General features: G+C 42.9%; 2 protein-coding genes across 6 annotated transcripts in view; one reads left to right on the top strand and one right to left on the bottom strand.

The window, feature by feature from the left end:
* The first annotated feature begins 6,204 nt into the window (after positions 1 to 6,204).
* Positions 6,205 to 16,910, top strand: LOC310951792 (transmembrane protein 106C-like). Its single transcript, XM_083920206.1, has 8 exons — positions 6,205 to 6,316; positions 6,617 to 6,873; positions 7,253 to 7,316; positions 7,483 to 7,642; positions 9,120 to 9,260; positions 11,277 to 11,326; positions 12,190 to 12,240; positions 14,262 to 16,910. Exons 2-8 carry the CDS (start codon positions 6,660 to 6,662, stop codon positions 14,392 to 14,394), a joined length of 813 nt encoding a protein of 270 aa, XP_083776332.1. The 5' UTR covers positions 6,205 to 6,316; positions 6,617 to 6,659; the 3' UTR covers positions 14,395 to 16,910.
* Positions 16,911 to 17,541: 631 nt separating this feature from the next.
* tns2a (tensin 2a) overlaps positions 17,542 to 24,272 on the bottom strand; it is a 63,229-nt gene continuing 56,498 nt past the window's right edge. For 4 of the 5 annotated variants that reach the window (XM_083920067.1, XM_083920068.1, XM_083920070.1 and 1 more), the window contains 3 exons: positions 21,712 to 21,780; positions 21,388 to 21,417; positions 17,542 to 21,055 (listed from right to left, as the gene is read on the bottom strand). In XM_083920067.1, coding sequence (XP_083776193.1) covers positions 20,917 to 21,055; positions 21,388 to 21,417; positions 21,712 to 21,780 — 238 coding nt within the window. In that variant the 3' untranslated portion in view covers positions 17,542 to 20,916. The remainder of the gene's footprint in view (positions 21,056 to 21,387; positions 21,418 to 21,711; positions 21,781 to 24,272) is intronic. The other variant, XM_083920069.1, reaches the window with a different exon arrangement.

The following is a 24,272-nucleotide window of genomic DNA, read 5'->3' as shown; positions in this document are numbered from 1 at the left end:
TCACCGTAGCCATGGTTTCATTAAAAAAGGCATTTAATAAAAAACAGTTAAGGTGGTTCAGGATCATCTAGTAAGGATGAACCCTGGGCGCCTCTCTAGGGAGGTGTTCCAGGCACGTCCAGCTGGGAGGAGGCCTCGGGGAAGACCCAGGACCAGGGGGAGAGATTATATCTCCACACTGGCCTGGGAACGCCTCGGGATCCCCCAGTTAGAGCTGGTTAATGTGGCCCGGGAAAGGGAAGTTTGGGGTCCCCTGCTGGAGCTGCTGCCACCGCGACCCGACCCCGGATAAGCGGTTGAAGATTAGATGATTAAAAAAAAAAAAACATTTTCAGTGCAACCCAATTTGTTGTTTTTGGGCTTCTATGTCAGAAAACATGGGATTCAAAACTGTGGGTGGGACTAAATATCAATCTGGCAATATATCATAATACTTCCCTCGCATTACATCATCGGATACACTTCTGCCAAATATCAATATTGTCATGTTTGTTAAACATGATTATAATGTGTATTTATTGCATTATTTGGTCTGCCCGTCGTAATATCTCAGCATCCCCTGGAGGGAGTTTCTTCAAATGTGGCTCAAATGTCCACTTGGACTCAGAGATGAACTGATAATGGAGGTCAAAGGTCACTGTGACCTCACAACATTTATACACTAATTATAACAACCTTGTATAACGACAAGTGTCTTAACAGGATAAAATGAAGTGATGACATTTTCTATCCAAGAGGTCAAAGGTGAACTTCACTGTGTCATTATTAGGGTTCATAACTCAGGAAGCAAAGAGGCGACATTTGATCAGACACTGAATTGGTGACACAAGTTGAAACAGTGCTGATTGTTTAGATGCTCTGTGCTGTCGGGTTGAAGATGTGTGTGAGGCATCCATGTAATGCCAAATAAATTATTTTAGTTTAAGTTATAACTATGTATTATATATGCAATTTTACATTGGAAGATGATGGCACACATGGACACAGACAGGTTTGTGTGTGTGGCACAAAGCTAAGACTCTAGCACTGACGCCTCACGGCAAGAGGGTTTCTGGTCTGAATCCCGGCTGGGCTCCTTCTGTGTGGAGTCTGCGTGGGTTTTCTCCGGGTTCTCCGGCTTCCTCCCACAGTCCAAAGACGTGCCTGTGTTAGGTTCATTGATGACTCTAAATTCACATATGTGTGAACGTGAGTGTGAGTGGTTGTCTGTCTCTGTTCGTCTCTATGTGCCCTGTGATGCTCCCTGTCCAGGGTGGACCCCGTCTCACGCCAGATGTCAGCTGGGATCGTCTCCAGCCCCCATGACACCGATAGGGGCAAGTGACGAAGATGGATGGATGGATTTCTTCTCAGAAGCATTGGGCAGAAAACTACAAAAGTTAAAAAATCAACGTCAGAACTCTTGAACGTGTCTTTAAATGTTGACATCCTGATGAATCATCAGATGCATCGATGACATTTCCTGTCAACATGCAATCTGATAAAGGCCAATAAGGAAGACACGACAGTTACTCATTAACCCCGACAGAGACTTTACACCCGTCCGTTGGTAATGCAATAAGAAGCCGATTCACTCCGGTTAAAGTTACGCAAAGGTAAGATGGATTTACAGTATTTCTTTAACAATTCAAACGTGTGCGTCTCAGACTCATCTTTACGTCCTCCTGCAGGGTTCAATTTGGCACCAGACGAGTAAAAATGAGTGACACTTCAGAGGATGATAATGAGATCTCCTTTCCAGTCAAGGTAAATACTGGTTTTTGAAGGTTCAACATCTTATTCAGAATGTGGAAAACAAAGCAGAGCTACAAGGTGAGATACCTGTTAACAACAGCATCTGAACCAAAGTGTGTGCTTGGTTTCATTTGGCTCAGTTTGGATTGTCTCTACTGTACGTTCAGCCTTTATCCTGCAGTCGAACAGCAGCTTTTCTTAAAACATCCTTTAACACTTTGCTTCATGTGCATTCCTCTCTTCAATCTATAGTTCCTTGGCCGGGTTGAGGTGGTCCGCCCTGATGGACTGCAGGTCCTGTCCGAAGCAGCTCAGAGCCTAAAGGTCAGCGCTCACATCCCATTTTAGTTGCTGTTATTCCCCTTACAGGGGAAACCGTTTCCCTAAACCCCAGGGGAACTTCAGACTGTTTCAGGGGAGCCTCAGGGAATGGAAGAATAACATATGTCATTAGTTAAGAAAAGGACATCGCAGAGTAAAATAATATGTGTGTGTGATTTGGTCAAAGAGACAGAAGTTTTGGGGAATTTTCCCACTTAAGTCACAAACTAATAAAGGTCCTAGGGCAGAGCTTTTTTATATATTTGATGTAGTCTGAAGTTATGTCAAACAGCAACATTAGGCCACACTCATTTGTTAGGTGCCTATTGGATCAAATAGCATAATCGTGCTCACATTAAAGGTTGAATATGGAGATTAAGCAGAACACCGCCATCTAGTGTCTCAAGATCGTAGTCTCAGTGTGTAAAGCGATCAGCCTGCGCCATGTCAGTGATGAATCATACAGGGTAACCACTAATTTGGACTAATCCATTCATTCAACAACGGTATTTAACATTTGCCAGTCTTCACTGGAAGTCTTTCTTTGAGTGGTGTTTAATCCATTAGCTAGCTAGCAAAGCACCTCTCAAAACGCCCTGTGGCTTGTCCCTATCAGGGTCACGGGGGCTGGGGCCGATCCCGGCTGACACCGGGCGTGAGGCGGGGTCCACCCTGGACAGGGCCCCGGTCTATCGCAGGGCACATAGAGACCAACAGAGACAGACAACCACTCACACTCACGTTCACACCTATGAACCTAACAAGTACATGTCTTTGGACCGTGGGAGGAAGCCGGAGAACCCGGAGAGAACCCACGCAGGAACCAGGAACCGTCTTGCTGTGAGGCGACAGTGCTAACCACCACACCACCATATGGCCCGGCCCTGTGGGTGTATTGTCTTTTTTAATACACCCAAGGAAATACATCCAGGCTAAAATATAGCTTTTGATAAAGATTCTACATATTCAACCTTTAAGGTCACACAGGAACATTTCCAGTTTGTCATTCATTATATTATTAAAATTACAATTCTATTATCAATGAAATAAAAAAGGGAGACCATTCCAGTTTCATGTATTTTGACCATGTTAAAACATGACCTGTCATCTGACTAGCTCTGCAGTTCAGTCTTCCTTTGCACGTCTGCTTTTAACACGCAGTTAAAAATGAGGACAGTTCCAGACAGGGACAGGCCACTGCACCGTATACTCATCATAGCGTACAGTTGTAGAACCGTGTCGTTGTTTTTTGAGCATATTGACACGAGTGCAATGCATTTGTACATCCATATACACGTAACAACTAGATTATAACATGCTAATTTTTTGGTTTACATATGCATGAAAAACAATAACTAAAAGTAAAGTACCTAAAACATAATGATAATAATAATAACAACAAAACAAACAATACAAAATACACTCACTCTGCCCTACCCTTCCGTCAGTTCCTGTATGAACTGTGTAGAAAGCTTTAAAATTAAAACTAAAGCAAAAATTGTTGACTTGGATGCTTCTGCACATCAAGGGGACATTTGGGAAACTAACTTTGAATCCATATGAGCTCTTTAATACTCTGTAACAACATTTTAAAGATGCATTAACAACCATGACGTGTCATCTGCCCCTCTCGTCCCCAGACACCGGACCAATACTCCTCCGAAAAGGCAGCGAAGAAGAGCAAAGTCCACCTCTTCCTGTCTCTGGGCGGGGTAGACATTTTGGAAAACAAAACCAAGGTTTTTGACAAAAGCGTACCTGATATCACACCAGTCCAAGGGCGCGTGTGGTTTAATTCCTCCCTTTCTTTTCCTTGAATCATCCCATTGAATCTCGCCGTTGTCTCATCCACCCCCAGTTTCTCTTGTACTCGTGCCCTCTGTCCACTATTTCCTTCTGTGCCGTCCTGCCGTCTGCACCCAAAGTCTTTGGATTTGTGGCTCGGCACCCCGCAGCGGACACGAACCACTGTTATCTGTTCCAGAGCAAGGAGTTTGTGAGTATTCCCTGTACAGCCTCACCTACAGGAACACTTCTTTGATTTGTTGTTGTTATTTGAGCTGGTGATTCAATTCAATTCAATTGAATTCAATTTTATTTATAGTGCCAAAGTTATCTCAGGACACTCTACAAACTAGGTAAAGACCACACTCTATGACTTATTTATGATTTACACAGACCCAATAATTCCCCCGTAGAGTACGGTGGCAACAAAAACCTTCACTATAACAGGCAGGAGCGTCAGACAGACCCAGCTCTGTGGAGGACGGACATCTGTCTGCACCGGAGAGAGGAAGAAAAGGAGAGAGAAAGAGAGAAAAGACGGACAGATGGACGGAGAGAGACACAGACAGACACAAAGACAGAGACAGACACACTTCCAGTAACTATAATAATATCCATAGTAATGTGAATATGACCTTATGATGATATTAGTGATAAATCAATAGCAGTAGCTCAGTCCATAGGTTGGGCTGGGAACCAGAGGGTCGCCGGTTCAAGTCCCTGTGTGCCAGTTCATCTCCTGGGCACTGCTGAGGTGCTGTTGAGCGAGGCACCGAACCCCCAACTGCTCGGGGCACTGAGCTATTGGCAGTCCCCTCGCTCTGACATCTCTCCATTAATTGCATGTTTAAAGGTCCTGTTTGTGCATGTGTGTATTTCGGGCCTGTGTGTGTGTGACATGAATAATAACAGTGTGGAAAAATTGAATTTCTTCTTCTTCTTAAACCCTTTTCAGTCTCATGTGCTGGTCTCAGTGATCGGGGACGTCTTCCGGGCTTCAAAAAAGGAGGAGAGCATCAGAGGAGGAAGAGACCTGATCGTGGAGGCCCTCAGACACAAGGTTAGCTCTGCTTTCATTTCACCTCACTATCTGTTTTTTATTCTTTAGCTCAGGTTTTTAACCTTATTCTGTCACAATGCAGACTCCGTATGTCAGTTCACCCTCACGGCTGAGCTGAAAGGGGTTTGATTTGAGCTGTTTGTAAAGTTGTAATGTTGTTTTAACAGTTTCCTCATCTTTCCCATTGTTTTATTCTTTATTTTCAGAATAAAATGCTGCAAAGAGAGAATGCAGAGCTGAAGAGAAGGCTTGCAGGACAGACTGACTGAATGACATTACTAATGAACGCAGTTTCACCGATACACACCGTTACACTGGTGACTTCATATTTTAAATATATATATATATATATATATATATATACTGTTAACCTTCCAGCAGCATGGTGGAACCCACAAATGGGAAGAGGGAGAGTAGAGGAAGGAAGGATGTAAAGGAAGGCCAGAGTTAAAAAAGACAAACACTTATAATAACAATAAACCTGATGTTATCATGTTGTTATTATTTTCATGTTGAATCAATTGCTGATTTTTGCCATCTTTAAATAATCTGCTTCGGCCGGCGCATGAACATTATCTAATCTACATTAAAATGAGCAGATTTCTGAGACAAAATCTGGGGACGTTTTTGGTTCAGAAGCGTCAAAATCTCCAAAACATCAGTTTGATATTCAACATTCATTTGATATTCAAAATAAAAAACTATGATGCATCTAAACCATTTCATTGAGTTACGTCTCATGTATCACAAGGCAAAACTTAAATCTATTATGCTTCCTTATCTTTTGACCTAGGGATGTCAAACCACTTTTGCAACATAAAGACAAATATTCCTCATGTGTCACAATGTTTGTTTTTGAATAATATATTTTAATGATTTTTTATGATTCTTTAATGATTTTTAATGATTTTTAAAAATTATTTTTTCACGATATTTTTTAAGGTTTTTTATGATATTTGCTAAACTTAAACCTATTCTGCTTCCTCATCTTTTGACCTGCAGATGTCAGACCACTTTGGCTTTAGCCCGTGAGTAGTAGGGTGTCGTTTGGTTAACATTTACGTATTTTCATTGTTTCCTATGATCCATGTTCGGATCTTTCAGTCACAGTGGAAACCGGGGACAGGTCCCTGAAAACGGGGACTGTCCCTGGAGACCTGGGACCTGTGGTCCCCCTCAACCACTGTACATGTAGGCTCAGTATATGAAGGCTGGCGCTGCACACTCCGAACGGCAGGGGGCGCTGTACACCGTGAACGCTGCACTGGCGTCTGTCAATATAAGAAAAAGAAGAAGAAGAAGAAAACACATCCATGAAGTCAACATGAACGGGAGCTCCGGAGTGACAGAAGACACAGTGTGCGCTGGTGTGAATCCAACTTTGGGATGGACCCGTTGAGTTTTTCGGTCTAAAAGGTGAGTAAAGTTTGTGTAACTGTTACCATAACTACCGTAACTAGGACGACGGTCAACGGAAGAGAGCAGCTAACTCGCAGAACGCATCTGTTAGCAAACTAGCATAGCTCAGCGACGCCACGCTTGGACAACATTGCATTCCGCAAACTCTCCATTTGAACCCCGTCAGCTGATTGAAAAGAGATAGTCTGCGTGTTTACAGCGGGGTTTTCTCTCTGACCTATCGCTCCTGAGTAGACTTATCGACGTTGTTGTTGTTGTTGTGTTTGTCTTGAATTCTCCGCTCTCATCCACCTGCAGACCCCGGGGCGCAGTCGGTGGCTGGAGGGCGAGTCGAGTCGCCATGGGAACACGGTGGTCTCGTAGCGACAGTAGCATGTCGCTGCTCCCGGAGAGGCAGAGCTCCGGGCGGCGGGCAGAGGACAGAGACTCCGATAACGACTCTTTGGATGGGCTCGTCAGACCGGAGGACATAGCTCAGTTCCCCTACGTGGAGTTCACCGGTAGGGACAGCATAACGTGTCCAACGTGTCAAGGCACCGGGCGAATACCCTCAGGTGAATACGAGCAACCTATGACTCTCTGGAAAAAGTTTGATTAACTTAGACCAAGACGTAAAAGCTAAGGTTATCATCATCACAGTTAGAGCACAATCGAAAGTGTTATATACTTAGTAATGCAGTAAATACCACACATCTCTAGTCATGTGTGTTTCTGTTTATGTTACCTGTACTGCTCTTTATTCAAACTGGTATTATCACACTTTAATAAGCAGACAATAACTTTTCTAATAGCCTAGCGTTGCGTGTGTTGATGGAAGTGAGAGACTGTCATCCTGCTATTTCAGCAGCTTTGCCTTGAGTCCAATATGTGCACTTTAAGGGGAAAACAAATCTATATGTCACATAACTGTAAATGTTATCTCTCACCCGATAGGTCAAGTGAATGAACTGGTTGCATTGATTCCATACAGCGACCAAAGGCTGCGACCCCAAAGAACGTAAGTAACCATAACTTACTAATGTGTACCCTCCGGTTCACGTTCTTTGACTGGATTTCTGGGCCCACTGTATATTTATTTCTATGCCATTCAGAAATGCTCTCAGGCTTTGATGATGTTGGTACGGTGCACTAGTTGGTAAGAACCTCCCTTCTTTGTGTCGTAGGAAGCTCTATGTGGTCCTGTCCGTGGTGCTGTGCCTCCTGGCTTCCGCACTCGTGGCCTTCTTCCTCTTCCCTCGCTCCGTGGTTGTGGTGGATGATGGAATACACTCTGTGTTCGTACGCTTCGACCACTCCAACAAGAAGGTCCTAATGAACATGACGGTAAGTTTTCTCTCATACTTGCAGCTCATTGTTAGTTATACTCAGTTGCTTGTTTATTAGGTACGCCTAGCTGAAAGTGTAATTCCGGCGTAAAATCATCCCATGGTCTTTCGTACATCAAATAAGACATCAAGCGCTTTTTGTGTATAAACTATTAACAGAGATATCCCGGACTGATCAGGGCAGTACGGTGATGTTGAAAACGGCTTTTTAAACCACTTATACTGCTCAAAATAACACCAGACCTCTGCAGTAACATGAGAAGAGTCCCTACACTTAAATCAAAGCACCAACAACGTAGTTAGTGAACCCAGACCTGATTCTAATGATGTGTTCGTTATCAAGCAGCTGAAGTGCTGGGAGAAACCTAAAACATGCAGGACAGATGCCCTCCAGGGCTCGAATTGAGCACCCCAGGTCTAATACAACAGGCCTGCATTCCTGCAAATTCTACCTTTTAAGAAGGTCGTAATGTTTATTTTTAAAGAGTAAGAGAGGCTGTTAGTCTGGCTTAACGGATGTACAGGGCAGGTATAGAGCCTGATGTGCCAGATGTCAGGCGTTCTCCTCCCATCCCGGTATCTCTGCTATCGATTTTGTGAAGGCATTGTTTTTGCATCTAAGGCTCAACACCGTCAAAGATGATTGTCCATCCATCAATCATCTGCAACCACGTGTCCCTGACGGGGTCACGGAGGGCTGGAGTCGATCCCAGTGTTTTTCTGACAGTTGCGCACTGCAAAAACAATGACGTCAAAAAACGTATGCATCTAGCTAGGAGTCGTCGTTGAGAGGAAGAAACTGTCCAAATCATGGCATTATAATAACATAAGCGCCATGCAGGCAAGCTTTATGAAAATTCTCTTGTTTCATCTACACTGTTCAGAGATAATAACAACAAACAAACCAATTGTGTGGCCGCTGTTAACCTGTGTTTTTCACAGTGATCAGTAATCGATAAGAGAATCACTTCTCAATTAGAAGGAAATTCTAGCTGTCATTTTCACAATATTTTCACACAACAATGAACCTAGGAAATAATGATGATGAGAATAATTGTTAGTTGCAGCCCTAATTCAAATAGAGAGCAATTATTCCTCCATATGGTTGTTATTATTGTTGGTCAGGACTTTGTCAGTTGTTGGTGATGCACAAGCCAAGTCTTCAAGCTTGAGCTACTTCTTTAATAATAGATGTTTAACACTGTTAAATACATGTTTCTGTGATACAGAATGAACTGGAAGATCAGAAGTGTCACTGTAGCTCTTCTCTGCCTGTGTTGCTTTAGTTGTACATTAGACTCATTTTAACCTGTAATCCAATATAGTTTAGCCGTAAGACGTTTCCTTTTGTGACTCTTCCAGTGTGTCGAAGGAGTTCATTCAACGCTGATCCCTGATTTTTCAGGCAATAGTTCAGAAACGTCCTATTTCCCGTTTTTTCACTCAGGATTTTTTATGTACTTTCTTCTTCTCAGAGCACACTGAACATCAGCAACCCAAACTTCTTCTCGGTGCTGGTGCAGAGTGTGAGCTCCCAGGTCCTTTACATGAAGACGGTGATCGGAAATCAGCAGCTAAACAACGTCACCACCATCCTGCCACTCAGTCAGAGACAGGTAAAGCAAAACAATGACATATTTTATACATATACATTTGTTAAATGTCTCAGTAAACATTTTTTCTGTGTACAAAATAAACATTATCAGTGGTAAGTCCAGACACTTGCTTCCTGGTACAAAGTTCAGTATGCAAACAAACTGTCAGCGCTGTAGGTGTGCAAGCAACAGGATGTTCTCTCTCTTTGATGACGTGTTTTGAACACAAGCTCTCCTGCTAAAGGGTTCAATTCTTGAATACACCAGTGCAGCACACTGCCACTGACTTTAAACTGAAAGTAAAAGGCCGATGTTATTCTACATGATTCTTACTGTCAACAAAGTAAATGATCATACTAACAAGTATCTTGTGTGTTGCCAAAGCCTTTCATATATCTCATTCCCCCACAGTGTTGACTACAATAAAGATGGGCACTGTAGTTTATTTAGAAATGATCCGTGATGCATCATCCTACTGCCACAAATACTCGTTAGTACGACAAATCTGTGGCTGAAAATGGTGCAGGTACAACATTTTTTTGTGCGAGTACCATTTGCTAAATACTGCAGTGCCTAGCTGTTTTACAAAACTCCAGCCTTTGAGTTGCGTCTGTGCGGACAGCCGTAGGTGGATAGATTGGGGAAGTGGACAGTTTTGAGAGACACAAGAAACACATTCTTGGTATGCTCATTCGTCGACCGTAGCAAACGTATAATAATTAGCCTCGTCATTTACAACCCCAGTTCCAATGAGGTTGGGACGTTGTGTAAAACGTAGATAACAGAATACAATGATTTGCAATTCCATATCAACCTATATTCAATTAAATACACTACAAAGATATTTCATGTTCAAACTGCTAAACTTTTTGCAAATATTCACTCGTTTTGAATTTGATGCCTGCAACATGTTCCAAAAAAGCTGGGACAGGCTCACGTTGACCACTGTGTTGCATCACCTTTCCTTTGAATACACATTTGGGAACTGAGGACACTAATGGTTCTTTTACATTCTTTCTTAATGTACGACTTCAGTTGCTCAACAGTCCGTCGTCTCCTTTGTCCTGTTTCATAATGTGACACACCTTTTCAATGGGAGACAGGTGGACCCACACTCTTTTACATCAAAGCCACGCTGCTGTAACACGTGCAGAATGTGTCTCGGCATCGTCTTGCTGAAATAAACATGGAGGTCCGTGAAAAAGACGTTGCTTGGATGGCAGCATATCTTGTTCCAAAACCTGTATGTACCTTTCAGCATGAATGCTGCCTTCACGGATGTGCAAGTTACACATGATGCCATGGGCACTAACACACCCCCATACCATCACAGACGCTGGCTTTTGAACTTTGCGCTGATAACAATCTGGATGCTGCTTTTCCTTTTAGTCCTGGAGGACAAGACGTCCATGATTTCCAAAACCAATATGAAGAGTGGACTCGTCAGACCACAGCACACGTCTCCACTTTGCATCAGTCCATCTCAGACGAGCTCGGGTCCAGAGAAGCCAGCTGCGTTTCTGGGTGTTGTTGATGTATGGCTTTCGCTTTGCCGTTTCAAACAGGTGTTTTTGGAGCGTTCCTCACTTTCCCAGTCTTGTGTTGCTCCTGTCCCAGCTTTTTTGTAACGTGTTGCAGGCATCAAATTTAAAATCAGTGAACATTTGCTAAGAAACTATAAAGTTTATAAGTTTGAACAATGAATATTTTGACTTAGTAACATATTCAATTGAACATACATGGTTGTGTTAAATGAACATTGAAAACGCTCCAACTTGTCCCCAGTTGCTCTGCACTTATCAGATTCATAGACTTTACAATTTGGTTTGTAACTTGAGCTTTATTGCCGTGCAAGTTCACTGAAATGTCTTGAGGTTGATCAAAGAGTTAGGCACACCCTTGTGTACACTGCCTTAACCTATTGTCTCTGCTGATAGAATATCTATACACTATAGTTGCCATTAAGTTACTTCCTCCTCAGCTCCAGATAACGGTACGTTGAGCTTTGTTGTCGTGTGTCTGATCTTTCTTCTGCAGGTGAACTACACTGTCCGCGTGGAGATTGGTAGCAGTGCACCCTATGTCTAGTAAGTGTCTCTGCCTAAACTTACAGAATCTGTCCAAACAGCTTTTCAATGTCACACAAAACACGACATTCTCCTCATTTGTTGATTGTTTTGCTTTGAGCAGTGGATTCTCATTGGCTTGAAGGGTACTCCAGAGATTTTAAATGTAGCCTTCCATAAGGCTGTGGTCAACCTACGAATATCTTGATTGACTGAAATTCTACCTACTCTTCAACCAAGTCATTGGACGATGGGGGGGTAGAATCTGCACGTCATTTCTAGATTCATTCAATTGGCCAATTGGAGTGCACTACCTGGTAGAGTTGTGTGTCCACCAAAGGGTTTTTTTCCTTAGGCCGACATATGTTTTGAATTCTTTGCAATGAGACCGTCACTGTTTATCTATTTACTGTGCAAACATCGCTCATTGCCTACACTCTGCACGTTTGGCTTTCATCTTTGCGTCATTCAACTGGAAAAATGCCACAAAAGTCAAATCGTTACATCCTTCATGTTCAAGCAGAGATGTTTGGATTAAACAATTTTGCCATAACTGCAGTTACGTAATTTCATGATTTCATAATGTCATGATTTCATAAAGTTTACCTGAAGCATTAAGAAGAACAAATGGAGTTAAAACAATATTTTAGAATAAATCAAGTATGTACTGTAAAGGTTGTTCTCCAATTTTGATCTCCACTGAACATCTCTCTTCTTTCTTATGGGCTTCAGCCTCCCATTCACCCAGATCAGTAGTACTCATGATATCTGTAGTTCCTCTTAACACATTAAAGAGTTTTTCTGTGTTGGCAATAAAGTCACATGTATAAATACTCAGTGTTCCAGTTGAACGATCTAACCCTCTTCTGTCCCTTCTTCCTCAGTGCCTTCTGCACCATGCCCATCAAGGTCCACAACATTGTCGTATACATGCAGTGAGTATCTCTTTACCTTTTATCACCACATGAAGAAAGTTAGATCCTATACTCAAAAGGGCCGATACACCAGTGTAAACGTCTTCTGTTCAAAATGTAATTCAGGTGAGAGTACAGAAAGGTTGGCAGCCAAATACTGTATAAGTAAACGTTTCTGTCCTAAAAACAGTGCAGTAAGACCGTAGACCCGGGTTTAATTTAAATCAACTCATTCAAACTTCTGGATATGAGTATTTGATCTTTTAATCTTAGAAAATATTATAGATAAAATAATATGACAGGCAGCAGAACCACAATCGGACGAAAAGTCGAAGCAAGTTGGTTTTCAATCAACAACACACTTTTTCTTCACGTTTTACAAGAAAGTAAAACATTAAGGATGAAATTCCAGGCTTAAATAACTTTATTTCTGTAGTCACGTTAGTGCCCCAGTTAATATGGTGTACTGTTCTAGACCCCAAACCATGTATCATTCATTTTATATTTACTTTATTTTCCTTTTAGGGGAAGAAGAATTACTTTATTAATCGGGAAACCGGGAAATTAGATTTTTTTCAGTCTATTATTATACAGGTTACACACACACAGGCCAGACACACACATATGCACAAACAGGATCTATATACATGCAATTAATGGAGAGATGTCAGAGCGAGGGGGCTGCCCCGAGCAGTTTGGGCTTCGGTGCCTTGCTCAACATCACCTCGGCAGTGCCCAGGTGATGACCGGCGACCCTCCCCGCCGAGTCACCTATGGACTGAGCTACTGCCGCCCCTTTAGCTGTGATTATTTTATAACATTTGTATTTATTTATGTTTATTTATTTTGCTTGCATAATTGAAGTAGTATACCCTCTGAAGGTTATTCTTGGTGGTGGTGGTGGTGGGGGGGGGGGGGGGGGTCATCTATCAGTCCAAACGTGTTCAAAGCTGTGTTAACAAAACTTCAATAAAATGAAAAATACAATTTGCACAAACTAACTCCAACTTTAATGGGATAAAAAGTACAATACTTCCTTCTGAAATGTAGTCGAGTAGAAGTATAAAGTACCACACAAATACTCAAGTAAAGTACTTGAAAACTGTGTTGAAGTACAGCACTTAGTAATTCTGTTGAGTTACCTTCCACGCTGCCCCGTGATATCTGTGATGACTGATCAGCCTTCAGTCAGGAGGCAGCTGTGCACTTCTGTGTCTCATGTTAAGCAACACTAAGTGACAATGTTACCACACAAGCAACTTCCTCAAGGTGTTTTCTTGAGTTAAATCGTGGTGCACCATTACTTTCTTTCTTTAGTCAGACTCTATGATTATTGCTTGGTAGTTTAGACACAATTACCATAACTTTACATTCTGGAAATGACTGGAACAAATCTTTCTCAAGGTTAAGCTTTCCTTGATAGTTGTTGCTGTGTAAATATTGTAGCGTACACTCAGCGGCTACTTTATTAGGTGCACCTGGTGCTTAATAAAGCGTCAGTGCGGTCTTCTGCTGCTGTTCCCTCGCATTTTTCATAATTCATGGTGGAATTACTGGAATTCAATTAACTTCTAGGGAGAAAGATCCGCTCTTGTTTTCTGTGGCTTTTGAATCAACATCCCTGCTAGAAAGTAGGTGGTGTTGTGTGTTCACAAATGCTCTCCTGCATTCCTCTGTTGGAACGCTTGGATATTTGAGTCACTGTTGCCTTTCTATCACCTCCAACCAGTCTGCCCGTTCTCCTCTGACCTCTGGCATCAACGAGGCATTTGCGCCCACAGAACTGACGCTCACTGGATCTTTTCTCTTTTTGGGACCATTCTCTGTAAAAACCCTAGAGATGGTTGTGCGGGAAAATCCCAGTAGATCAGCAGTTTGTGAACCTAATAAAGTGGCCGGTGAGTGTATAATAGCAAAGAGGGCCGTCAGACAGCCCACCGTGAGGTAATTTCTGTGGACACAGCTTGCATTTTGTCTGTATCAAATCTAATGTTTTAAAACCTTGATTTTGGTCTAAATCATGCGTGTAATGTTGTTTTCAGAACCTCTGTGAAAACCTCATACATGGTGCGGACATCCCAGAACAGCCTGGAGGCCTATCGCTACATAGACTGTGGTTCCAACACCACACGCTACCAGACAGCCAGGCAGCACAGGCACTTCTCTCTGCTCTGAGCACAACAGTCCCGGAGACGCGTGCAGCCCTTTCTCTGGAGGAGCTGGGATGAAGTTTGCGGACGTAACCACCAGCAGCAAAACGCCACGGATCTTTCTCTTAAGCTCACACAGAATACGAAACGTTAAGTAGCTGTTAACTTGTGCCATTCAATGATTAAGCCGTAAAACAGGGCTTTGGCAAGTAAATGTTGTAAAAACGCAGCAGCTATATTTATTTTAAACTGAATATGGGTTGTCACCGGACAGCCCAGAGGCAACAGATACAGGTTTGTTGAGGTTGTTTCTAGGCATTGGTATTTCTTGCCCTAGCAGCCACTTTGAGTTTTCTTTTACTCGCATCAGTGGGGCCGATGATTGCCCGTCACGTTTTGCTATTTCAAACTCGCTGACGGAATAAGTCACGTTCCACTGGTAAAGATGAAGTGACAAATTGAACGAGTCATCGCTGACGAACGTCCTATTTTGGGAGCGGGACAAAATGTCAGAGAAAGCCCCTTTTTCTTTAAGGGGAACGGCCGACGTTCCAACTTGACAATGACGTGCCGGCGATGGCATTTTTGCTATAGCTTTATTTACCGCTGCAGAGCTCTGTCTGTGTCTGCTGCAGGAGAGCAATCGTCAGCATAGCTCGGATGACTCCTGGCCTTGTAACACTGTGTTGGACTGAAGGCTGCTGACGTTTCTTTAAAAAAAAGGAGAAGTCCAGGAGCTGGCCTGCTTTTTCTATCTCAGAGCAAACAGGCGACCGCGGGAGGGATCGTTTAAACGGCTTGTTTTTGCACCTTTTTTGAAACTGGGACGTATTGTTAAACATGTCGCTCTTGCTGTGTTATTTAACTGTTTTTTGAAGTTGAAAATGGCATTTATACATTTAACATATCACGGATGGCTTTTTTAAAAATGAATTGATAAGTTATTTCCTGTTACCTCTCATCACAGAAAGTCTATGCACACTGATTTTAGATTCAGGGTACACATCCAGACAAAGTGCCATATAGGAGTACTGCTCTCAGACTAGATTTCCTTTCAAGGCATCAGTGAAGCTCATGTGTTGAGGTTCACTGAGGGTTTGTGGAGTGACTTACAGGATCAGCGATTCGATCTTTATCTTTTACACTCCTCCCGGCTAAGCTACTGAAAGAGGAATATAATATGTGCTGCTGAACATCTGTATACAGTATCCTCTCCACCAAGTCCAGATGTACAACAGCAAACAGCATTTAAAGTGTGTGCGTGCGTGTGCGTGTGTGTGTGCGTATATCTTTGTGAGGACCAATTTTATAATTCAGGACATTTTTGGAAAGCGAGGACAGAATTAAGGGCCTGTTTGGGGAGGTTATGGTAAGGGAGCAGGGAATGCATTATGCCAGTGAGGGTCCTCACAAAGACAGATGTGCGAGAATGTGTGTGTATTGTTAAAGAAATAGTTTGGCTATTTTGAAGTGTGGTTGTACGAGTTATTTATTGGTAGTGAGTGAGTTAGCTACAGTAGATGACAGTTAGCATGGTGCCAGTTTGGAGAAGCAGACAGGAGTACTCTCACAGGAGCTGCGGTGGATGGGGGCAGCAGCTAAATGTACTTTAACCCCCAGAAGAATCTATTTCGGTTTGTGTTCACTATAGTAGAATGTTTTGGCTGCTTCACTTTGCTGTCATAGCGCTTTCCTCCAGTCTTCACAGAATTTTCTGCTCTCTCTTTCAGCTGTTCAGCCTCCCTCCGTAGAAGTTCTTCTTCTGTAAACTCCGGCTCATAAAGCGGTCCTCTTGTCTCCACGGTGAATGGCATTTTATCATTGCGGCTCTCACAGTTGGGCTATCTGGTTATCTGAAGAGCTGTCTGACAGCAAGGTACAGCAGTGAACATATGACTAGGGTGTAGCTGGGTAGCTACCTGTAGCCCCATGGGTCTCCAGCTTGGAGAAAGCGGTGACACTGGATATTGTTTATATCAGGGTAAGTTAGCATACCCCATAGTTCATTAATGAAGATTGGATAAGCCACACCGCCTCAACTAATACACCAAGGTAAAAACTACCACCTTAATATTTGGATATAACTGGAACCTATGAAGTTAGGAAAGGTTTTAATGTTACGGTCATCTACTGTAGGTGATACTGATTATGTACCTCGACCAACCTCACTTCAAAAAGGCGTAACTGTTCCTTTAAGTATGCTATCTGTGGGTGTGACTGTGATAGAGCTACACTGTTGTTTCTGTTGCCTTATCCTGCACCTGCGTGTTTTAATCTGTTTCACCTCAAACACCTCTCACCAAACCTGTTGGTTGTCTGAAACTTTCCTAACTTTTCCCAAATGACTCCCGCTACGGTGCGTGTGTGTCCTGCACAGATGTTTCTGTCGTACGTCACAGAAACAAAGTCACTGGAAAGCAGTTGTGATTTGACTTTTTTTTTAAAGGGACAGTTGTTTGTGAATTTGTGAATGTAAGATTTTACAAGGTCTTTTTTAAAATACAGTGTTTCTTCATGCTAAAAATGATATTAAAGGGATGTGTGAATAAATAAAACTAATAATGAACCAATACTTGTTGTTTCAGAAGTGTTTTGTTAGCCAACCATTTAGTGCTGTACAGTAAATGCATACCATGTGCTTGTACTGCATAACCCGTCCTTCGTTCAGCTTGGCGCGGTGGACTTTTGCGAAACAAACAGGCTCTAGGTGCACTCAGAGGATGTACTGAGGATGATTTATGTCGTTCTATCAAAGCAAACTTCGTGTCTACCCTCACCTGTGGTCATGAAAGCTGGGTCATGACCGAAAGAACGAGGTCGCAGGTACAAGCGGCCGAAATGGGTTTTCTCAGGAGGGGGGCTGAAGTCTCCCTTAGAGAGAGGGGGAGGCCTCGGGGAAGACCCAGGACCAGGTGGAGAGATTATATCTCCACACTGGCCTGGGAATGCCTCAGGATCCCCCAGTTAGAGCTGGTTAATGTGGCCCTGGAAAGGGAAGTTTGGGGTCCCCTGCTAAAGCTGCTGCCCCCGCGACCCGACCCCGGATAAGAGGCCGAAGATGAGATGAGATATCAGAGCAAAGTGTCAGTTTCAGTGAATATGATCAAAAAAATGTTGCCGACTGCAACTTTAAACCAAAAATAACCACCGACACAAAAGCACTTTAGGTACCACATCATTTCTTTTTTTATTCTTGTCTTCAGTTTTTTTGCATACAAAATTGCATAATGTCCTTTTTTTTAAACAAGTTTCCTTTTTTTATGTCTCATACGCTGTCTATAGCTGCATGTGAAAATATATTACTACATATAGAAATCGACAAGGAAACAGACCACAATATATATTATCGCCGCGATGCAAGTAGTGTTTTTCTAGGTTTGAACCAAACAAGGCAACACTAAATAGATGCGTAGTAAAAAACGCAGGAAGCGATAAGTACAAAAATAGAGCTGGATAAAAAGCTTATTAATACGAGAGTGCTTCGTCTTTGGTTAAGTACGTCTGTCTTTGTGCCGCTGCTTTGCTTGTGTGTCTTCACCGCTCGTCTCTTTGTTTACATATGTGTGAAAGTGTTTCTATAATGAACCTGGGTCACGAGTGAAGCGGTGAACGAACGCCAAACGTCTCGCGGCGATGCTGTGGTTGAACACTCTACGTCCTTCCCCTTCTAGCTTTTCCCCCCGTTTCACGTGCGTTTCCTCAAAAATGGACGTTAACGATACCTTACTCGACGTATTTACCAAAACACCCTCAACGCACACACGCGCGCCACTCCCTCACACACACACCGCAAACACTCCAGAGTTAAGAACCTCACATTCATATAAGCTTTCGTCAGAGAGTTACGTCTCTCGCTCGCTCCGATTATTACGTGTACGTGAGTGGGAAAACAGGATTGTCGACTGTGATTAAATGTTACGCTCACAAAGGTGCTGTCGAAGGCAAGAGTGGCTGTAAATATGCTGTATATACATCTGAATACCTGAACAGCTCTACATATAGAAACTAAATTACATCATCAGGGCTTTGGTCACTTTTTTATACAAAGAAAAATATGGATATTGGAACAATACAAAATATAAACACCTGCGGTTTTTAAAGGCAGTTATTCGGTCTTAACGTTGGACATTGTTGCCCTAAGACAGTGCGAGGAAATGTCCTCTTTGCTCCACAGTCTGCTTTGTGTGTACTTCTATCATGTCACGCTGAACAGCAGTCAGCACACCCAGAATATACCGGTACCATGAAGCTGTAGCATGATCTGAACCATGAGAGGACTTGAAGCCTCTGGAAACAATTTCACAGAGTGTTTCTCTGGCACATGAAAGTCCACCTCTAGAAACATTTTAAATGCATGTCAAAGTACACTTATTTTACTTGATGTGAAAACCATATTAAAAACTCTGGGAAGGCCCTGGAAGCACATCTCTCTCCTTTTCTTCCTCCCCAACCGGTGCAGACAGATGTCCGTCCTCCACAGAGCTGGGTCTGTCCCACATTCCTGTCTGTTATAGTGAAGGTTTTCGTTGCCACCGTACTCTACAGGGGGGAATTGTTGGGTCTATGGAAATCACGGGTAAGTCATAGAGTGTGGTCTTTACCTACTCTGTAAAGTGTCCTGAGATAACTTTTGTTATGATTTGGCACTTTAAATAACATTGAATTGAAAAATTGAATTGAATTGAAAACTCTGGGAAGGCGCTGGACGCACATCTACTCTCTCGTTCCTTCAGAAATGATGGATCTGGCCTCAGCCCTGCCCATCACCGCACAAAAAACCCATAGAGTCTAGGTTGAGACTTTACATCCTAGCTCCTCCTCACGCCCGATGCTGACCGCTGAAAGAAGCCTACATGTTTAAGCCGCCTCCAAAAGGCGAAAGACACACTTTAAAATGTTAGGGGACCTAAGAATATCATCAGATTCAGATTCAAATGTCTTTAAACCCCGATTGGTGCAGGAAACCAACGGACATTACCTTTATTCCAACTGAGTTCCGCCCATTTTTGAATTGGTGAGCAAAACAGAAATGTTTAAATCTGTCACGTGAAATACCCAAAACATTTATGTTCATGTCCGATCCCATTACTCACTTCAATAATATGACATGAAATGGAGATAGCCACGAGATAATTTAGGCGATAAAGTCCAAAAAAGTGAAAAATAAAATTATTCTCTTTGATATCCAAAGATTCAAAGTAAGGCTTTGGTTATTAGTTCCAGTAAATAGACTTGTCCCACAGTCAAGCAGGATTATGGAGAATAAATAGATAAAACATTCACTTTCCATAGTCAAATTTGGTGGTTTTCTTTCTGTCACGATGAGCAATGTATTATGAACAAGTGATAGCTAAAAGTTGGTCCAAGTAAAATACAGATAATCTGCAAAGAAGGTCTAAAGCGGAGAAATAATCGCTTGATAAGATCCATCACATCAGAAGGTTTTAACTCAGAGTGGACATCATTATTATGGTGGGACTGTACTATTAGTGTTTACTACATCAAACTCAGTACAGGGGCCTGTAGGAATGATGGCTTTGATCCGATCCTGTTCAGGTCACCGTGGTAATCTAAAAGTGAGCAAGCTTCATGGTACCGGAAAACCCGAGTTATGCCCAAAGATAGCCGGATAAGCCACTAATCCAGAGGTGGGCAACTCCGGTCCTGCAGAGCCACTGTCCTGCATCCTGTTTTAGGTTTCTCTCTGCTCTAACACACCTGAGTCTAATGCTCTGCTCGTTATCAAGCAGCTGATGCTCGTCACAGTTTGATTATTGTTAGACTCAGGTGTGTTAGGGTAGGGAGGAACCTAAAACATGCAGGACAGTGGCCCTCCAGGACCGGAACTGCCCACCCCTGCACTAATCTTTCTTCATGACTGCGGCCCGTGGTAGATGTAGAACAAGGGTGTCAAACTGATCCAGTAAAGGGTCGCTGTGGCTGCAGGTTGTCATTCCAACCAAGCAAGAACACACCTGACTCGACTTACTCCATCCTGAACTGTCTTCACACAGTTGATTTGTTGGACCAGGTGTGTTTTTGATTGGTTGGAATGAAAACCTGCAGCCACAGCGGCCCTTTACTGGATCAGATTGACACCCATGGTGTAGAAGATGGTTTTGTTCTTGGAAAGCCACTATAGGTTGTTAAAGTTTCCTCCCTGTCCTTGGAGAAGTTGTGACACTTTACCTCATGGCTTTGTTTGAACACCCGGTTTTGTTTCGTTTCTATTCATCCAACAATACTTTACTTTATTAAAATGTAGTGTTTCATTATCAACCAGCCCTTTAGGGAAAGAGAGGCTGTTCAGGAGCAGACTGTGGAAAATGAATACTTGAAAAACCACCAGTAGGGATCATGAGCATAGGTTTTCAATCGCCTTCAAAATGTCTTTACACCAGTTGATGGATGAAGATGAGATTAGTGTCACAACCCAAACTCAGAAAACACAGGCACTGGGCTATTACTGTACAACAAAAGCCCGGTCACTTCTACACGCTGCCACTGTTTGCCTGCTCTGAGTGCGCTCTCCTCTCTTGGTCTCCCTCTATCTGCGCTGTGACAACATGACCTTGTTGATAAAGTTGACGATGGCCGAGGCAGGTTGTTCGGGGTCCAGCTCGGCAAACAGGTGGCAAACGTTCTCCGCCAAGCTGCCCGGCTTCTTGGCCACGAAACCAAACACCCTGAGAGGGGGAAGGGTTGAGGAAGAGGACGCAAGGACATAATAATGAGCATGACAGCAAGTTAAATGAAGGTAACAGTACAAATATGATAGAGCTAATAAGAGTCTAATAAGTCTACAGGGTTAACTACGATGGAAGAATTAGTGTTATGTAACATGGGCTCATGTGAGACTTGATTTCATAGCTGAATCATGTTCGGTGGGATGATTTTGCCAAGGCTCTGATGCCATGCAGGGGCTCTAACATCGCTGAATCTACACACCCTTTTTAAAGCTACTCACAATGCAAACACTTACTCCCTCTCAGTCATCGGACACAAACAGAGCACTTACTTAACGGCGGCGTTGTCTGAGTTAGTCCACCTAAAGCCGAGAGAGAGAGAAACGGACTCAGACATACACGCAGAGGCAGAGCGGCTGAACATGCAGCTGCAGCCTCAGCCTCAGCCTCAGCCAGCATGCTCACAAACATGACCACACGTCTCTCATGCACACTAACAAATGCACTCACAAAAGTCCATGTGAGGGCTCGCGGCAACAAATGCAGTGAATGATCACGGGTGCAATGGATGAGTGATTATGCTGATTTCAGGTTAGTTAGGGTTCAGACTACAGCTCTAAGAATCAAACCAAGATCCTGATTGTCTAACGTCCTACCTCCTGTCCTTGGGGTCGATACTGCTGAAGGTTACGCTGTTCACCGGGTAATGTCTCCTGAAGAAAACCCTAGAAGAAGAAAGATACAAAGAGAGTGAGACGTGAGAGAGGAGTCCCTTTAAGTGTCGTCGCTAAAATGCAATGAAAGCACAGCACATTGGCCCCTGAGTTGCAGCTACGACACAGGTTTCCCACGTGTCCTGGAAAACAGTTGACAAATATTCCAGTCATGGAAAACACACAGAGAATAAAATGTTCTGGAAAATCTTGCACTGTCCTTTAGCTGAGAGTGAACAAGTAGGATATCTATCAGAGTTCCACCATTTCCACGTTAAAAGTTACCTGCAAGATTGTGTTAACGTTCAAACGGTGGTTTATAGATGAGAGCATTTTGAATAGGCTGCTCTCAGTTATGTTGTGGAATCTGTGAACACACTTCCAAGTAATCGCAATCCTACAAATTCCTAACCCTGAAGTGACTGAAACTCCAAATACTCATCTTATCTCATCTCATCTTGAACTGCTTATCCGGGGTCGTTTCGCGGGGGCAGCAGCTTTAGCAGGTGACCCCAAACTTCCCTTTCCCGGGCCACATTAACCAGCTCTAACTGGGGGATCCTGAGGCGTTCCCAGGCCAGTGTGGAGATATAATCTCTCCACCTGGTCCTGGGTCTTCCCGAGTCCTCCTCCCAGCTGGACGTGCCTGGAACACCTCCCTAGGGAGGCGCCCAGGGTTCATCCTTACCAGATGATCCTGAACCACCTCAACTGGCTCCTTTCAACGCTAAGGAGCAGCAGCTCTACTCCGAGTTCCTCACGGATGGCTGAACTTCTCACCCTCTCTCTAAGGGAGACTCCAGCCACCCTCCAAATACTCTAAGTTACATAATCCTTCAAATATAAATATTAGTATTAGAAATGCCTCTGATGCTGCCGCAAATGCTGGTATCAGTAGCAGTGAGTATGTGAGTCTATGCATAGATGCCATACTATGTAATAACTGAGCTGACCCCCCAAAATAATCTACTTTAAATAAGTTTAATGATGTTCTTTTTCACTGCCTGTCTGTCACCCTCTCACACACGGCACTAGAGAGATGGTTTAGAGAACTAAGCGGTCTCAAGTGAGGCTTTATTTCACCAAAATTGACGCAAATAGGAAAGCTACTAAGTGCAACAAAGGTTTTGCATGGAAAGGGACACGAGCAGCCTATCAAAACATCTAAAAAAGCAGAATATTCAGACGGATAAATGCACCGTTTCACCATCCACCTCAGGGATGTTCAGTGATGCTGGTGGTATATTATGCTAGTCAGAGCCCATTATAAAAACACAGGAGTAATAATGGGATGCCCATGTTACCACTGTTTTTTTTTATGTTGTTATGAAAATATAGTGAATTGTTAAACATGGCTGTTGATTCATGACCTCATACTGATATTTCTTCAAAACTGTGCTGATGATGTGGCTTTCAAACATGTTTTACGTCTTCAATTTTGTTCAGTGCATTATACGGTACAAGAAAATAAAGCAGTTGTTCATTCAATTGTCAATTTGTTAAATTTTTTCTTTTATTCTTTTTTTTTTTTTACCTAAAAAGAACCTGGTACCGTTAAAGTACTGGAGTAGTAGCATCGTTAAAATCTCTCCATCTTGTGGCTCAGTGAGAGCGGTGAGTGAATGCACACACTGCAGTCAGGTGTGTGTGGCACTGATTGGTGCTGATTGAGTCCAGGTGTGGGGAGTCTTCATGTTCCCTGAGTCTGCAGTGCTCTGTGCTGACTCATTATCTCACCATCAGAGGTAGTGAGAGCTTCTCCCTGTGGTCAAGTGTGTCTACAAACACTATCTCAGAACTTTGTGTGTCTTTGTTGTCCGTTGCCTGTTTTCTAGTGTGTAGTAGTGGTGCTGCAGAGTTTGTTGTGTCTACAGTTTGTTTATCAAAGGTCTCCCTGGACGCCTTTACCTTTAGTTTTGTGTTTTCTGGGTCTCCTTCCAGTGGAGTGGGGTTCAATTTTCTGCATTCACATGAATCTTTATGCACTAATTCATGGACATGTTTTTATTCATTTAATGGGAAATTTTCAAATACAAAAATCTAACAATATGACTTGAAGCAACCTACTCTATTATGACTTAATTCTCCAAATCTTTTAGTTATAATTCTCCCTCTAATTACGGTTGAATTAGCGCAGCTTTTGCCGTGTTTACTTCATCCACCCAAGTGAAGCCTCAACGCCACTGATTTCTGTTTAATGGCAGATTTAAACCTCTGCTGTTGAGATTGCATACTGCCCCTATTTTAGGCAATGTTGCGTCTATTAGCCGCGTTCTAGCGGTTCTTCAAAATAAGGTCCTCTCCTACTTCAATGTCTTTGTTTGGGGTACAAATAAACTGTAGCTCTAAGTATTGAGGAGGATGTGTCCCCGGTGTCCCCCCGGGATCCTGACCTATTTTTCATCCCTAACACATCTTATCTCATCAGTGGTTTACATTTGTTGCGTTACAAATTAGCAGCATTCTTGAGTTTGAAAACTCTGCACTAAAGAATCACGAACAAA

Source organism: Echiichthys vipera (genome assembly GCF_963691815.1).
Source record: "Echiichthys vipera genome assembly, chromosome: 9".
In the NCBI taxonomy this organism is placed as follows: domain Eukaryota; kingdom Metazoa; phylum Chordata; class Actinopteri; order Perciformes; family Trachinidae; genus Echiichthys; species Echiichthys vipera.
The sequence above is the reverse complement of the archived record's forward strand: the minus strand, read 5'-3'. Positions and strand labels throughout refer to the sequence as shown.